The 16902-nt window shown below is 42.6% G+C and overlaps 2 protein-coding genes across 2 annotated transcripts in view; one reads left to right on the top strand and one right to left on the bottom strand.

The window, feature by feature from the left end:
* The window catches only part of pde11a (phosphodiesterase 11a), a 55427-nt gene extending 44192 nt beyond the window's left edge, over positions 1–11235 (top strand). Inside the window, exons 19-20 of the mRNA XM_045707785.2 lie at positions 3118–3201; positions 8726–11235. Of these exons, the coding sequence (XP_045563741.1) occupies positions 3118–3201; positions 8726–8950 (309 nt within the window). The 3' untranslated portion in view covers positions 8951–11235. The remainder of the gene's footprint in view (positions 1–3117; positions 3202–8725) is intronic.
* A 1297-nt stretch (positions 11236–12532) lies between these two features.
* agps (alkylglycerone phosphate synthase) overlaps positions 12533–16902 on the bottom strand; it is a 43529-nt gene continuing 39159 nt past the window's right edge. Inside the window, exon 20 of the mRNA XM_014173313.3 lies at positions 12533–14685. Within this exon, the coding sequence (XP_014028788.1) occupies positions 14564–14685 (122 nt within the window). The 3' untranslated portion in view covers positions 12533–14563. The remainder of the gene's footprint in view (positions 14686–16902) is intronic.

Raw genomic sequence — 16902 nt, 5'->3', positions numbered from 1 at the left:
TCAAAAAAGCTTTACGGTGAAAGCACACCATGCGATAATCTGAGTACAGCGCTCAGTCACCAAAACAAGCCATACAAATACCCGCCATGTTGTGGAGTCAACAAAAGTCAGAAATAGTGTTATAAATATTCACTTACCTTTGATGATCTTCATCAGAATGCACTCCCAGGAATCCCAGTTCCACAATAAATGTTTGTTTTGTTCGATAAAGTTAATCTTTATGTCCAAATACCTCCTTTTTGTTTGCGCGTTTAGTTCACTAATCCGAATGCACAAGGCGCGGGCACTAAGTCCAGACGAAAAGTCTAAAAAGTTCCATTACAGTTTGTAGAAACATGTCAAACGATGTATAGAATCAATCTTTAGGATGTTTTTATCATAAATCTTTAATAATATTCCAACTGGACAATTCCTTTGTCTTTAGAAAGGAAAGGGAACGGAGCTCGTGCTCACGGCCGTGCGTGATAAATAGCTCAAGGCTTTCAGCCAGACCCCTGGTTCAAACAGCTCTTATTCGTTCCCCTTTCACAGTAGAAGCCTGAAACAACGTTCTAAAGACTGCTGACATCTAGTGAAAGCCTTAGGAAGTGCAATCTGACCCCATAGACACAGTATACTGGATAGGCAATCACTTAAAAAAACTACAAACCTCAGATTTCCCACTTCCTGGTTAGATTTTTTTCAGGTTTTTGCTTGCCATATGAGTTCTGTTATACTCACAAACGTTATTTTAACAGTTTTGGAAACTTTAAAGTGTTTTTTTTTATCAAAATCTACTAATTATATGCATATTCTAGCTTCTGGGCCTGAGTAGCAGGCAGTTTACGCTGGGCACCTTATTCATCCAAGCTACTCAATACTGCCCCCCGTTCCCAAAGAAGTTAAACAGCTTACAGAAACAAAATAACAAAATGTAGACCTATCCCATCTATTCTAAATATGTTAACGTGAACCTGTTTGGAGACCACATTGTTCTAAGAAATTGCATAGCTTCAATGTAGAAATATAGTGATATAGAGGCTAGGCCTGCTGTAAATTACATTATGGCTGAGCATGGACATGCCAAAGGTTTTCAATAAGTAAGATTAAATTCATTATTGATAAGGCCTAAAAATAGATTTGAATTAAATTCTTAACAAAACAAAACAACTTGTTTTTAGGCTATATCCAAGTACACTTACAGGCTCCATAATTGCTTCCCATACCCATATAATATTAAAACAACACAGACTGTGGAGAGTTTTACACACATCTAACCCTTTTATAATAGCTGGACAACGATCCAATATAAAGTGAAAGGGAGAATGTCCACTCACCGTTGTACTGCTCCCAAACATAATGTTTTATAGACATATTGGAACCATCTTACAGATCGCATTCACACTTCTCCAGAAGTTGCATGCCATGGACGTTCTCACCATAAAACCAGGACAGTGAATCTTTGTAATAAATTTGGTTTTAATACAATTCTACGAAAAACAAGCAATCCGTTTTATTTTTTCAACAACAATAAATGCATTCTAAAATCGCTAGCATAAAAAAAGGAACAACACATTGCTGTTGAACCAGCCTTCGCTGTAGTAGGTCTAGGGTAAGGGTAGCCTACGGAGGGCTTGGGTTTAAAAAATAGGAAACGGAAAACAAACAAATAGGAGGGTCACTGGTAGTCACAGAGGCTTTCATCTCTCGTTTCATGGGCATGGACACATGTAGCCTACATCATGGAGGGGGTTTTACACACGTCCAAAGCACGGCTAAAATAATGTAGGTCTGCCTACAATACATAGATAAAAAGGGAATGTCAGCTCACTGTTTTACTCCTCGCAAACGTAATGTTTTAAGTTGATTAAGAATGATTTCCAACCGGTCTCACGAGCCAAACACTATATCAATGGTCTTGACTAGCCTACTTGATTAAATTGGGCAGGACAAAAAGAAAACAGCCTTCATTTTTTAAAATTATTTAACCTAGGCAAGTCAGTTAAGAACAAATTCTTATTTACAATGACGGCCAAACCCGGACGACGCTGGGCCCAATGGGACTCCCAATCACGGCCGGATGTGATACAGTCTGGATTTGAACCACTGCAGTACTGCAATGACACCTCTTGCACTGAGATGCAGTGTCTTATACCACTGCGCCACTCGGGAGCCCCCCAGCATACACTCCCCCTCTCATTAAGAGGAGGAGAGGGTATGCTTGGTTTTTAATAAAATATACAGCACACAGGCACCAAAAGCACATCTTGTCCCATGTGCATATGGGCATTGTGTGTCACGGCTGGATAGGCTGCGTTTCCGCTGTCAAAATTCATGCCATAACCAACTGCGTTACCGCTAAAACCAGCTTTTGGTTGGTCTTAAATATCCCTGTCAGCGCTGCCTGAAATTAGCATTTTGGATCATGTTTTTAAGGACACACCTTAAATATATCCACCCCTCTCTTCTGAGTGCAAGCATGCTGATGTTAGACAGGTAAATTGCCGAACCTGGCGTTAGGGCTGGAAAATGCCAGTGCGACAGTTTTTACATGATGAAATTGGAAACTAACGTGCATTTGACACTAGCGCCGCCTTAACGCCAGAAATAGAGTCATATATGTTATTCTCAAAGGTAGACTGGCTCTGGCAGCCTAAACAGACAAAAAATAAGTCTAAACGTGAATCGATTCTCAATTGCAATACGGTTCTATAAACATAAAGCCCTTTACTTTTATATCACATTAAAATAAATTCACAAATCCAAAATATACATTTACTGGAGCATGCTAGATAGCTAGTTAGGACAGGTGGTCCCTCGATCTTCTATCTCTCTTCCGGAAACACTCGCTGTAACATGAAGATATGGCCGTTTGGGAACACTAACCCTATAAAGGTGTAGCAATTTAACCTTTTCTTTTTTGGAAATGATTTCTTGCTGATATGAAAGATAAAGTCCTTATGCTTCCAAAAGCGTACCGCAAGCGGTGCGTGTTAATGTTCAGACCGAGTATCTGGGCTCTTATGTGTAATGTAATGGAACTGAGAATCATGATCCAGGGCTACTGTGTGTGTGTAGGAAGGAAGTGGAACAGACAGTGAAGGAATCATGAGGCTAAAGCGTATGTTTGTGTTCCAGGCCATTTTTGATCGAAACCGGAAGGACGAGTTGCCGGGGCTGCAGCTGGAGTGGATCGATGGGATCTGTGCTCCGCTTTATGAGGTAATCCTCCGTAATGCCTCCACAGCCTCCCCAAACCCTAAGGGACTCAATCTACTGCTCTCACTACCACCAAGCACCACTAGCCGAATAGCCCCCTCTACAGAGGAGGCCGTCCTTCGCCTGCCATTGTCTCTAATGACGCCAGCAGTGGAAATGTCACTGCAGTAAACATTCTTTCCCTTTAGAGATACCTCTTAGAAAAATAAGGTATTTTTTTTATCTCTGAAATAACTCCAAGGACGTATACTATCTATTTGAGAATACTGCACTAGAATGAGACCTCGTTTCCGGATCTTGAGAATGCAAAGCAAACTAATGAATGAGGGAAGCATTGACGTTAGTGATGATGATACAGTATATGACATGCTTAACTCCCTTTAATGCAGGTATAGTGTGCCTCAACTGCACAGCACTGAAAGAGGGAATGAATAGGGAGAGTCAGCTCTGTGCTCTCATTGTGTGCATGCGTGCGTGGGTGGGTGGGTGCGGATGAGCCAGGTCATGACGTCTGCGGCAGTGAGTGTGTGTGGGAGACCGAGGAAGACTGGATGACTGACTTCCAGGGAAGATCAAGGCCACTGATAAAGACAAGGAGAGTTAGAGGCCGAGAGCACAGGGCAAACAAGTGATAAATACAGGGAATGCCATACAGTACATACAGTTGCAGACATGATTTTTTCCAGATAAACACTGCCAGATTAAAAAACTGTAAATATGTTTTCACATACACATATATTTTGATTGACAAACATAGGCCTACTATATTGTAAGATTCGGACAAATATGCTTTCAAACGTTGGATTAATTCAGGAGCAACTTGTGTTAAAAGTGATGGTAGACTGCCGTTTTTCCCCTATGGCTTTGAAAACTACATTATTAGAACAAAGAGATTTGCTTTCTGTGTGTCTTTAGACGCAGACTCACACAGTGGCCTGCACATGCTAATGTTTAGAGAATGCAGATACACAGCTCACGACCATACCGCCACCAATTAGAGGAGAGAGAGAGAGAGGGGAGCAGGAGGAAGATCAGAGGCGCCAGGGGTTTGTGTCTGTGGGAGGAAGAGCATCTCACTGATCTCCTTCTCCTAGTGCTACTGTGTGGAATATTAATCCTGCGTTATGTAACCTCCCGTCTTCAAAGCCCACCAGATAACCAAGGCTCTCCGTCTTTATCCCCACTCGTTCCGTCTACTGCACTGGAATACTGATGCCGGGAACAAGATAGAGGGGTTTTTAGAAGGAAGGAGGAAAGAGAACAGAGACATTGGCAGGATCCTAGTTGGAAATCCTCCTCTATTCTCCAGCTGTACAACTCAGAGAGATTAAGTTGATCACAGAGTGGGTTTGTCCGTCCAAGGAACGTGTCGCTATTACAGCACCACACACAGGGTGTTATGGCAACTCCCTAACAGGAGTCAGTCTTTACTGAACCCTCACCATCTGTGGATGTGGAGACCGAGTGCTCTAACAACAACCTGCCATGGCGACTAGAAGGGAGCTGGTCCTGTGTAGTGTTTTCTGGCCGAGTCCCAAATGGCACCCTATTCCATATGACTTTGGTCAAATAGTAGTGCACTATATCGGGAATAAGGTACCATTTGGGACGTACCCTAGTGGTCTGGTAATGGTAGAGCTGTATGAATCAATGTGCATGGAGCTCTCCAAAATTCGCAGTGGAAACGCACCATTTGGAATATTTCATATTCACTATGGAATGTTGTGGACATACGGTCACTAGGTTCTAGTTAGAAGTGCAAACTAAAAGCCCTCTCTGGAAATGATTATGCATAGCATATGAATGAGAGGCCATGTGGAATCTTTTGATCATGTAAATGTAGTCTTGACTTCTGAACTGCACCCAATTAGAAAACATAACTTAAGTGTACCACCTCAATTGTTGTGTGAGTTAGTGAGTGCACCCTCTGAATACACATGCTTTTCAAATCCCCCTAGCTGTTGTAACAGGTTTGACAGTTTCAGGTTTGACAGTTTCAGGCAACAGGCAGTTCCGTAGATCATTTTCTGGCATGAGATTGTACTGATTTGACTCATAAAACATGTATGGAGACGCTCCATGGGCCAGCCATAACTGCACACTGGCGGGATGATGAGATACTGAGCACATACTCATAGACAATTCTTGTAGCGTTTTATAACATTGTGAGTTATTCCACTCATATATATTAATACCGTATATTGTGTCCTATGTTGCTATGTGTCTTGCATGCCCCAGCCCATCACCACATATAAAGTTCCCTATCCGGATATAAAAGTTATGTGAATTGAATTGATAGCATAAATTAAATGATCCCCTGTTGTCGTGGCAACGTGTACAGTATCTCTTCCTAAATGGCGGCTTTGTGTTTTGTGTCTGTTGTGGAAAGTGTTTGTGTTTTCATATGAAACATGGGTTAATTAGTGTGCAATGGAAAGCCAAGTGATTTAGATAACATTCAAAGGAGGCTAAATGCAGTGTAAAGAGAAGAGAACCCCCCACGTCTCTGAGGTAATTCATTAAAGGCTGTATGAAAGGCAATGTGTCACAGTGACTGAATTGTCGTTTACAATTCCACAGCAAGAATGACACTAGTAACTAATTACAGTCCAGTAAGTCATTTTTTCTTCATATTAACCCAGTGAGCACCGTCCAACGCTGACATCCATGGACGTAGAAAAGATGCTGAAATTTGGTCCGTCCACAGATGTCCGGTCTAGACCGGACTTGATTCAGCCTAAACATAGACGTCTATGACTGGTTGAGATTTGTTCCGGACCGTTCTTGATTTGGCCCCAAAAAAAGACGTCTATATTCAGATCAAATCAAATGAAATGTTATTAGTCACATGCGCCGAATACAACAGGTGTAGACCTTACAGTGAAATACTAACTTACCAGCCCCTAACCAACAATGCAGTTAAAAAAGTAATATAAAAAATAAGAATAAGAAATAAAAGTAACAAGTAATTAAAGCGATATGGTCCAAGTTTTGACAGTACAGTAGAGCATGTATTCCCAAACTGGGGTACGTGTAATACCGTCGGGGGTATGCCAAATAAAAATTCTTCACATTTTCAAATTACATTTATATTTTCCAACGGGGCTATATATTTGGGTGAGGTTTTTTCTCGCCTGAGTAGCCTCGTTTCACTGCCAAAAATAAAATCTAGTGTTCAGCGAAATAACAAGACAATGTCAAATACAGGTAGCCTAGTCAAATAATTAACATCCAATCACATTAACCGTTAGTCTCTCGCGGGAAACCTTCACTCTTGCACAGACATTTAGAAACAAAACATGACCATTTGAAAAATAAGCCACTAAAGTTTTCTGAGCAAAAATAAAGATGACTTTTGAGTAGTAAGACATGTATGAAAGCAACAGATACCATTAATAAGAAGGGGCTAGAAGTGTCTTATATGGTGAGCTACCGAGAGGCTAGGACAGGCAAGCCCTATACTATTGTGGAGGACTTAATTCTTCCTGTTGCTGCGGATATGGCTGGGACAATGCTGGGGGAAAAGGCCAAAAAAACTTCATCAAACAACACTGTTTCATGACGCATCAGTGACATGGCAGGAGATGTTGTGAAACAATTACTGCTTCGCATACAAGCCATTGAATTATATGCGTTACAACTGGAAGAGTCAACAGACATGGCGGTCCTGGCACAGCTCCTGGTATATGTCCGTTACGTTTATGGGGGGTCAATTAATGAAGACATCCTCTTCTGACAACCAGGACAACAGGAGAGGATATTTTTAAAGTACTGGACAGCTTTGTGACATCAAATGGACTTTGGTGGTCAAGATGTGTTGGTATCTGTACTGATGGCGCAAAAGCCATGACAGGGAGACATAGTGGAGTGGTAACGAGCTTGCAAGCAGTTGCTCTCGACGCCACTTGGGTGGCGTCGAGAGGCTCTTGCTGCCAAGGAAAGGCCTGACAGCCTGAAAGACGTTTTGGATACTACAGTGAAAATGGTTAACTTTGTTAAAGCAAGCCCCCTGAACTCTCATGTATTTTCTGCATTATGCAATGATACGGGCAGCGACCATGTAACACTTTTACAACATACAGAAGTGCACTGGTTATCAAGGAGCAAAGTATTGACACGTTTATTTTAATTGAGAGACGAGCTTAAAGTTTTCTTTACTGACCATCATTTTCACTTGTCTGACCGCTTGCATGATGACGCTTGCATGATGACGAGTTTCTCACACGACTGGCCTATCTGGGTGATGTTTTTTCTCTCCTGAATGATATGAATCTAGGATTACAGGGACTCTCCGCAACTATATTCAATGTGCGGGACAAAATTGAGACTATGATTAAGGAGTTGGAGCTCTTCTCTGTCTGCATTAACAAGGACAACACACAGGTCTTTCCATTATTGTATGATTTTTTATGTGCAAATGAACTCAAGCTTACGGACAATGTCAAATGTGATGTAGCGAAGCACCTGAGTGAGTTGGGTGCGCAATTACGCAGGTACTTTCCTGAAACGGATGACACAAACAACTGGATTCGTTATCCCTTTCATGCCCTGCCTCCAGTCCACTTACCGATATCTGAACAAGAGAGCCTCATCGAAATTGCAACCATCGGTTCTGTGAAAATTGAATTTAATCAGAAGCCACTGACAGATTTCTGGATTGGGCTGTGCTCAGTTTCTTGCCTTGGCAAATCACGCTGTTAAGACACTGATGCCCTTTGCAACCACGTACCTATGTGAGAGTGGATTCTCTGCCCTCACTAGCATGAAAACTAAATACAGGCACAGACTGTGTTTGGAAAATGATTTAAGACTGAGACTCTCTCCAATACAACTCAACATTGCAGAGTTATGTGCATCCTTTCAAGCACACTCTTCTCATTAACCTGTGGTTATTCACAATTTTCAATGAACAAATAAGGTTTTATATGTAAGATGGTTAAATAGAGCAAAATTATTTATTATTATATTATTATTTGTGCCCTGGGTCCTATAAGAGTTCTTTGTCACTTCCCACGAGACGGGTTGTGACAAAAACGGACATTTATTAAACATAAGAATGAGTGTATCGTATAGTGTGTGTGTGGCAGGCTTACAATGATGGCAAAAAACAACATTTGAGAGTGCGCTGACCCTGGTGCTAGAGGGGGTATGCAGCTGGAGGTTGAATGTTTGAAGGGGTACGGGACTATAAAAAGTTTGGGAACCACTGCAGTAGAGGACAGTACATTACAGTAAAGCAGAGCACACAGTACACATACGTTTAGTAACAAGTTGAGTACAGTATAATGTTCTGTATGTTACTGTACTGTACCCTACTGTACTCTACTGCACTAAACTGTACTGCATGGCAATGTGCTCTACTGTAGCCTACTGTACATATCGGGGTGGCAGGTAGCTTAGCAGTCAGATGCATATTTCTTGTATGATGAATAATGTACTAAGTGAAAGATGGTCTTCATTTATCTCACTTTATAACACCCTGTCTCTCTCTCTTCTCCCTCTCTCTCTCTCTTCTCCCTCTCTCCAGACATTGGTGAAAATAAACCCCAAGCTCCAGCCAATGGTTGACTTGATCCAGGCTAACAGGGCCAAGTGGGAGGAGCTGAACAAAGAGAGACAACGCAGCCAGAGTGAGTCCAAACCCACAAGCCATTGCAGCAGTGACACCACAGAAACAAGAACTCGTTCTTTGGGCGACACACCTTGCAACACACCTTGCTGTGCAGGTGACCCTCCCAAACCGGCAAGCTAGCTCCTGCTGACCTCTCCAGGCAATATTTCCTCCGCCTCTTAGCTTCTTTACTCTTTAATGCAGCCTGCAGAATAGGCAGTGCAGTGCAGTGCAGAGATTCTTGGGCTCTGCTTGCTTTTGCCACTAGAGATGGGCTTTAGACTGTCGCCACGGTCAAGGTGTTTCCTGCTCCTTCCACAGCTACTTCCTGTGTGGGAAACAGAGAGAGCTGTGTCTGACATGTTAGTCAGAGCAGCGCAGCTAGTTATTCCTCTGACCATTGCAAATGTGAGGAAACTTCAGACCTCTGTGTCAGAATGGCAACCAGTGATAAGGCCGGTTTAGGAGAAAGCTGCAACCTCACTACAAGGTGCATGGAGAGTATGTAGAGAGGACCTAACTGTTGTTTTTCTGTACCGTCATTATGTCATCCCTTACGTTGCTTTCGATATCTGTTGCTAGAATATTCTTCTTGGGGAGGGTGGTTACTCTTTTTTTTTCATTTTGTACATATGACATTTGAAGAGATGGTACATGCAAGTGCAGTTGTTGATTTGGATGCTTGGCTGATTCGGAGTCCTGGAGTTAGCTAGGGTTGAGGGTCAAGATGTTGGGAACCAGCAGGGCCCGTGGCTATGCTTGCAATGCAAATCGTTCGCTCCACTCCGCTCCTTGTGCCTTGTTTGAAACTCCTTATGAAAAATGCATGGCGTCTTCACACACTGAGATTCTTCTATAGTTTGAGAGATTCTATTTGACCGTTCTTCGTTTGGTCCTGATCCCCTGTCTCAGTTAGAGAGTATTTCATATATGTAACGTTACATTAGAAGTATTACTGAACCAGAAGAGTTGTTTTATAAGCCACATGATAGGAAAAGGGATCAATCACACACATAGACAAATGTGCCTTTGCAAAATTGTTCTGATCATTTCACATTTTATGAATAATTTGCCAGTTTACAATTAGGCTCCCATCCCATTGGTTTACTAATTTCAACGATGTGCTTGTTTTTAGTCTATGGCCTTTAGATGGCTGCTGCAGGTTGATTCAACAGAGAATGGCTATATATTCTGATGAAGCTATTTCAGCTGAGGGAAAGGTGCATCGGGAATGTCACACAAATAGTGTAATGGCAGCTCATTCCTTACTAGTGTACCTCAGAATATCATGTCAGTACATAACAGAACTAGCTATTCAGACAAAAAATCTAAACGTACAATTGTCCTAAACTATGAACACTTTTGGATCCCTTTAGAACAGAACGTGTCCATGCGGTAGCTGCATTAGGTTCCATGTTGACGTTTTATTTGGGGTATGAATTGTTGTAGCTTTGTTAATTGGAGTTTAAAAATGTAGCTGTGTGCATTGTGTGGCATGGATCTTTGTGCTACTGTATTTGGGTTGAAACAAATTGACAATGGGAAATTGAATTGCATGAGGTGTGACTACAGTATTGAAATCAAACTGCTATGGATGTAGCAAACAAAAATGTGAGCCAACAAATACCTCGTATTTTGAACTTTATTATTAATATGCATATGACTATTTAATTTAATTGCATGGATTATACAATTGCATCATGTTTGGTGAAGTATTAACATTGCTGTAATATTTTTATTACATTTGGTTTCAAATGTGGCCAATTTTTACTTGGTACTGTCTTCTTTAGCATTTGGAAACAGCTTATTGTATTTCTTCATATTTTCCCTCTGTTACTACCAATGGTTTATATATACACTAGAAGACTGACAGGGGGCACTGTTTTGAAGCCAACTCACCTCCATCTTGGCACTCCCCCACCGATGTAAAAGACATTTTGGATTGTATGGAAATGCATTTATTAATGTTTACCTTTGATTTAGACAAGTTTATTCTATTACAGACACCTTAATGCATACTTTTAAAGTATATTATGTCAGCTAAACGTACACATTTTAAGTAAATAAAACATAAAAACATTTTCCTTAAAGTATCATTTTTAAGTACAAAGAAAATATTCAAATACATGTAATTTTGTCCTTGAAACATTTGAATTGAAATACTGTCCTTGAAACATTTCATTGAAATACTGTAGAATTCCATTCATTCCTATGGAGGACTGCTCCCACTGGGGAGTGCCAATATGGCCGACCAGCGGCTTCAAGCCTCTCATTGGCCAATACATAGCATTGCAATTCAGGGTTTATATACGTCATTGGTTACTACTCTTTTCTCATTAAGCGAGGTGAACTTGATGGACCTATACAGGCATGTTACTGGAAAATGTGCAATGTTTTTGTTAAGTTGAAATAAAAATGTGCTGCTAGTTGTCTGTGCCTTCATTATTTTGTAAGGCTGTGTTAGGGATTCCATTCTCTAGTGAAGAGTACACATGCACAATTGTTTCCTGTTACCATACTGACCCCATGTGGACAAATGGGTATATAGGAATAAAGAGGATGGATGCAATCTGAACAGTCGCATTGGAGAATTCCAGCACCATCTCCTTATCGAGTGTCTGATTACCTGCTGAGCAGTGATTAAAATCAGGACTAAGTTGGAAATGTGTCCGCACAAGACCTACTGTAGAAATAACTGAGAAATATTCATACCTGGTGGCATACATTCCAAAGTAAGTGTGTATTAGTAACACCTTCCTAATATTGAGTTGCACCCCGTTTGCCCTCAGGACAGCCTCAATTCATCTGGACATGGACTCTACAAAGTGTTTTCCCATGTTGACTCCAATGAATCCCACAGTTGGTCAAGTTGACTGGATGTCCTTTGGGTGTTGGACCGTTCTTGATACACATGGGAAACTGTTGAGGGTGAAAAACCCAACAGCGTTGCAGTTTTTGACACTCAAACCGGTGCACCAGGCACCTACTACCATACCCTGTTCAAAGGCACTTCAATCTTTTGTCTTGTTCATTCACCCTCTGAATGGCACACATCCACAATCCATGTCTCAAGGATTAAAAATCCTTCTTCAACCAGTCTCCTCCCCTTGATGATGGGCAAGTACAATGACTGAAGTGGATTTAACAAGTGATATAAGGGATCATAGCTTTGACCTGGTCAGTCTGTCATGGAAAGGTGTTCCTAATGTTTTGTACACTCAGTGTAAAATCAGGGTGATGGTGGTGGCATATAAATCAACATGGATTATCATTTGTAATTACAATCTCTCTGAAAGATTGGGATTGCTACATAGCTGTTCCCCAGATAAATGCTGTGTTCATGTTGACGTCAGCAGCAGTGTGTGGGTGGGTGAGTGGGAGGATGAATCTCAGGGGAGCTGCTGGAGATACCTTTGACTGGAAGCACAGAAAGGATGTGTGTTACAGCAACTCCTCCGTTCTGGATTACCTTGAGCTTGAAGAAGGTAGAGTCAATTGCGTGTCTTAAGAGGACGAGTAGGCGGCCGAACAATGCCTGTATCTTTATGAGGACTGGGCCCTTTGCTCTGCTGACCGTCAAGCCCTCTCTGTGTGTGTGAGTGAGAATGTGTGTTCTGACATCACCTGTATGTGAGAGACAGGCAGTGACATTTCCTGCCAATTGGATACAGTATTTCCATTAAACTGAATGAAAACTGATGTGTCAATCTACAAGACAACTGCTTGTTTTATGTGAATTTATTGCACAAACAGCATTAACAAAATGTACTTGAATGTTAATACTATCAAGTGGAAAATAACAAACATTCAAATTTCAAGCTCTCATTAAAGTTATCTTTCGATACCATCACAAGAAGTAAAAGCATGAAACTGATCAGAAAATACTGGCTGGGGCCCCACCATTTCCTTCATTGACGTTTCATTGAGGCAAAATGTTCATTGGAGCTGGAGATGAGACACTTGGGAAGGAAGGTGGCATGGGGTGACAATGCACTGTGGGAAAGCTGTGAGGCTAGCTTGGGAACAGGAGGAACAAAGTCATACAGTAGTGACAGGAAAATGGTCGCACAACATTTCATGTATCCTTCTCTAGCACCGCACAGTAGAATCCATGTCTGCGAGTTCAGGATTGGCCACAACATCAACACATGCCTCCAAAAGAAAGGCCAAACTTAGCTACACAATAATAGGTAAGTGACAAAGGTACAATTTTGTTTGACTCGAATGTATCCTTTCCAACAAAACCACAATACTGGGACGCTCACCAGACTAGCAATGAATTCTGTTGTATTTGTGTGTAAATACATCTAAATACAAGCAACTTATTTTGAAGTAGTGACAATTGTAATGACATTTTAATGAAGTTCTCTCTGATATGAACAGGAATAAGTACTGTACATGTAATACTTACAGTAACAGTTATACATTTTTGGATATTTATAGAGACGGTGTCTGGGTATTTGCATATATGAATAATAAAAAAAAGTATTATCAGGATATATAAATGTTAATGTATACTAAATGTATTTAACTATACAACATGTACAAACATATACATCCAGTATGTGTTTGCATGGTGAGAGGGTTGTGTGAAAAGTCTTTGGTACAAACATGGGCATTGGGATTCAGTTGTCTCTAACCTGTTCACACTAAAGCATGTACGATCCAAGTATATTGGCTTTGTCCACAAACTGAACTGTCTATATGACAAGCAAAGACCATGCGAGGTTAAAATCTAATTCAGAAAAATCAACACAAAAAGAACAATGATATGAGTTGTTAGATGCATCATCTAACCTTGTCATAGTTTCTTCAATGACAGTTTAACGTAATAGTTAAGGTTTTAGGGTAGGGACATTTGAACCCTGAGGTCAATTTTCAGTAGGCACCACTGAAGCATAATGTAAATACTCCTAGGTAGGTACATGTTTAGATCCAAACAAAATACACATCTCCTGTGGCAATAATTCATCATTCTAAGTAATAACTAAAAGGCATGAGTGCTTGAGTTGAGAAACAAAGACCAATTGGAAACAGAGAAATCTGTAATGAAGGGCATGGTCATTATTAGGGAAGAAACGGGATGCCATAAAAAAGACAAACCAGTCAAGCTTCCAGTCGGTAACCTTTGCGCCTGGAGTATATGAGGAGGAAAGGGAGACGTCTTCAGAAAGGCACAGGGATTTAGAGAGCGCGTTCATCTCAAACTTACTGTTAAAGTAGTGCCAAACACAGGTGAATAAACAATGTGTACAAATACAAATTAAGTTAGTGAAGATGGCATAAATCGTAGGAAACTATTCATGAATTAATACATGGCAAACATGGCATCCCAAAAGTTAGCTCGCATCATGTACAGTATGAAAGACCATTCCCTATGCCGTGTTGTACACGTGACTGAAACGAGCAACAGTACACATTTACAGTACTATAGTTAGTATGATATACACTCTGGAAAGGACTGAGGCCTTGTTGCAATGATCTTCAAAAATGAATCATAGACGATTATTTTTGCCGCGTGCAACAGAATGTAACGCGAGGAAAGTGAAAGGTGACCAGCGTATTGCTTTCCTCAAGAACCAGACACGCACCCACAGACGGCTCAACTCAAGTCATACAGAAGGAGGGGGGGGAAAAAACGTTTCATTTCTTTTAAAGTCAATTTCACATTTTAGTAACTGTTAAAGCCAATTGCACGAGATGCTGTTAGAAAAAGTGTGAAGATAAAAGGTGGAAAACAAAGCAAGGAGTAAATTAGAGGAGGTTTCGGTTGCCGAAAATGTTATCTGGGTCCACATAATCCTTGACGGACTGGAGCATCCCGACACCCAAGCTGGAGATGCTCTCCTTCATCCACTCCTTCCGAAGTTTCCCAACTGGAGAGAGGGAGAGAGAGAGAAGAAAAAAATAAACACAAAGAAAGGAGAAATCGGCACGCCTGATTGCGCAGCAGGCTGCTGGGAGCCAATCAATCTTGTGAGAGTGAGTGAATAAACAGAAGGTGATAAATGCTTTTATTCAGAGAGGAGAAATGTTTTGCATGGCGTGATTTATGGAGCCCAGCAGCCTATCAAACTCATTAGGCCCTGTGTGTTCCCTGAGGAGGTGCCGGCTGGCCGCCGCATGCACGCCCTGCCTCTCCCTCCCGCATTCCCTGAGCAGGCTTCCACTACCTTATCATTCTCCTCCTCCCCCCACACACGCCACCACGGTGTGTGGGGTGGGTGTTCTCCTCAGGCTGACCAGCACAGCCCTGAAGTCCCAGCGTGCCATGCTCACCCGCTCCACACACACACACCGCCATACTTCTGACCCTGGCCACTGACTGTGCCGGTGGCGTGGGGACACAATGGTCCTCTGTCATGGCTCTGGCCGCAGGCCCACTGTGAGGGAGGGGCCTGTTGAGGAGCTGGCACAGCGTGGGCCAGGCCTGGCCAGAGAGCCGAGACCAGCGCTCTGCCAGCTGGCCAGACACACTCCAGAGTCCCCTCAGTCCTGCCAGGACCTCAGCAGCAGGACCTCAGCAGGGAGTCTGGAGCCTCTGGGAGAAGGACAGGTTCTCACTGGTCCCTGGCACACAGTCAACATCAAGGTCCTAACACTGACCAGAGCATGGCTGGAAACCCGGAGCATTCATGGGACTGCCTCCACATTGAAACTGCTACAGAAGCGTTCGATCCACTATCAGTTTTAGAATGACAAACTCCCACATGTCCTCAATTGTGACAACAGGTCACAGCAACCTCACTCCTTTTGTCTGATAACACACAATTCATTTAGAAAGTAAATAACAAAACAAAAAGTTGAGGAACCTGTGCCGAGATCAGAGTCAATCTGAAAGCGACATTGTGTCTTTGAAGAGGGGGAACCAGGCAGTCTGTTTGTTCTGGGTAAACATCAAGCGTAAGGTCGCACTTTCTTGGAAAAGCACACGCCGCTATCTTTTTTTCCACTAGTCTAAAAACAGCCCTGAGAATGGAATGATCTTAAACAGGTGCCATTGAAACGAGTACATGCTTTGGGAGCTCAAGCTCCTGCAGGTAATGCGCGGATATAACCATCAGAGATTAGATAAGAGTACGCCAACAAATTTAACAAAGCAAGATAGAAAAGGGGCGCTCACATACCATCCCTTCCCCCGTAACTGAACTGACCCACCCCGTCTCTACGTCACTGACATTGAAGAGAGGCAGCCCAGCCTCCCATGTTAAATGGGGGGAGTTGAGGGAAAGGGGGTGACTGAGACCTGGAGCATGGGGGAGGCTTGGGGAGATGGGAGGGCGCCATGCTATCAGTGACGCCGAGGCGGAGCAGCCAGGGATACAGATGGAAATCAGCCATGGGGCCACAGAGGGCCGTCTCCTGACAAGACAAACAGGGGGGCCACGCCACGCACACCCAGATGGTGACAGTGGGACCAGTCAGTCACCCAATCCGCTGCTACCCAATAACTAACAAAGTGGCCTGCTCTCCTCCTCCTCCCTCCTTCTCCCCTCCCTCGTCCCACCTCCATCCCTCCCTCCACTCAGGAAGGAGAGAAAACAGAAGGTGTTGGGACTGCATCATTGCCTCCATCACAGTGATAATTTACACATCTATCTTGTCATTTTCCCTCCTTTTCGCCTGCTATTGCAATCAATCTACCCTGGGTTTAGCCATACAGCTGAGACATGCAAAGAGGAGAAGGCAGGCAGGCACTTGTTTTGGAAATGAATGAGAAAGAGAAACACTGAGGTCTAGAAACAGCGGATATTTCTGTGTACCTCTGGGAGACGGCCCAACAACGAGAGCTACGGCTAATGAACGGAAAATAAGCTAATTCAACTCATTTTTCTTGGTTTCCAGCCGCGCTACTCGGTGACCTGTGTAGTAGTGCAGTTGACCGGCGGCATTTAGGCCGACATTCTATAGAGTCACACGGTCAGGAGGAGCTGCCTTCCTCTTCTGGAGCACTTCCCATGTGGAGTATAGGACTGAGCTGAGAGCCTTGCCACTCAGTCTCTCTGTGTGTACTGGCCTGTTTTGACAAATGGAGACCAGGACATGAAAGAGAGGATAGTGTAGTGGGCCTGTGTCTCTCTGATATGAACAGG

This window comes from Salmo salar, chromosome 25 (assembly GCF_965601325.2).
Source record: "Salmo salar chromosome 25, fSalSal1, whole genome shotgun sequence".
Lineage (NCBI taxonomy): Eukaryota > Metazoa > Chordata > Actinopteri > Salmoniformes > Salmonidae > Salmo > Salmo salar.
The sequence above is the reverse complement of the archived record's forward strand: the minus strand, read 5'-3'. Positions and strand labels throughout refer to the sequence as shown.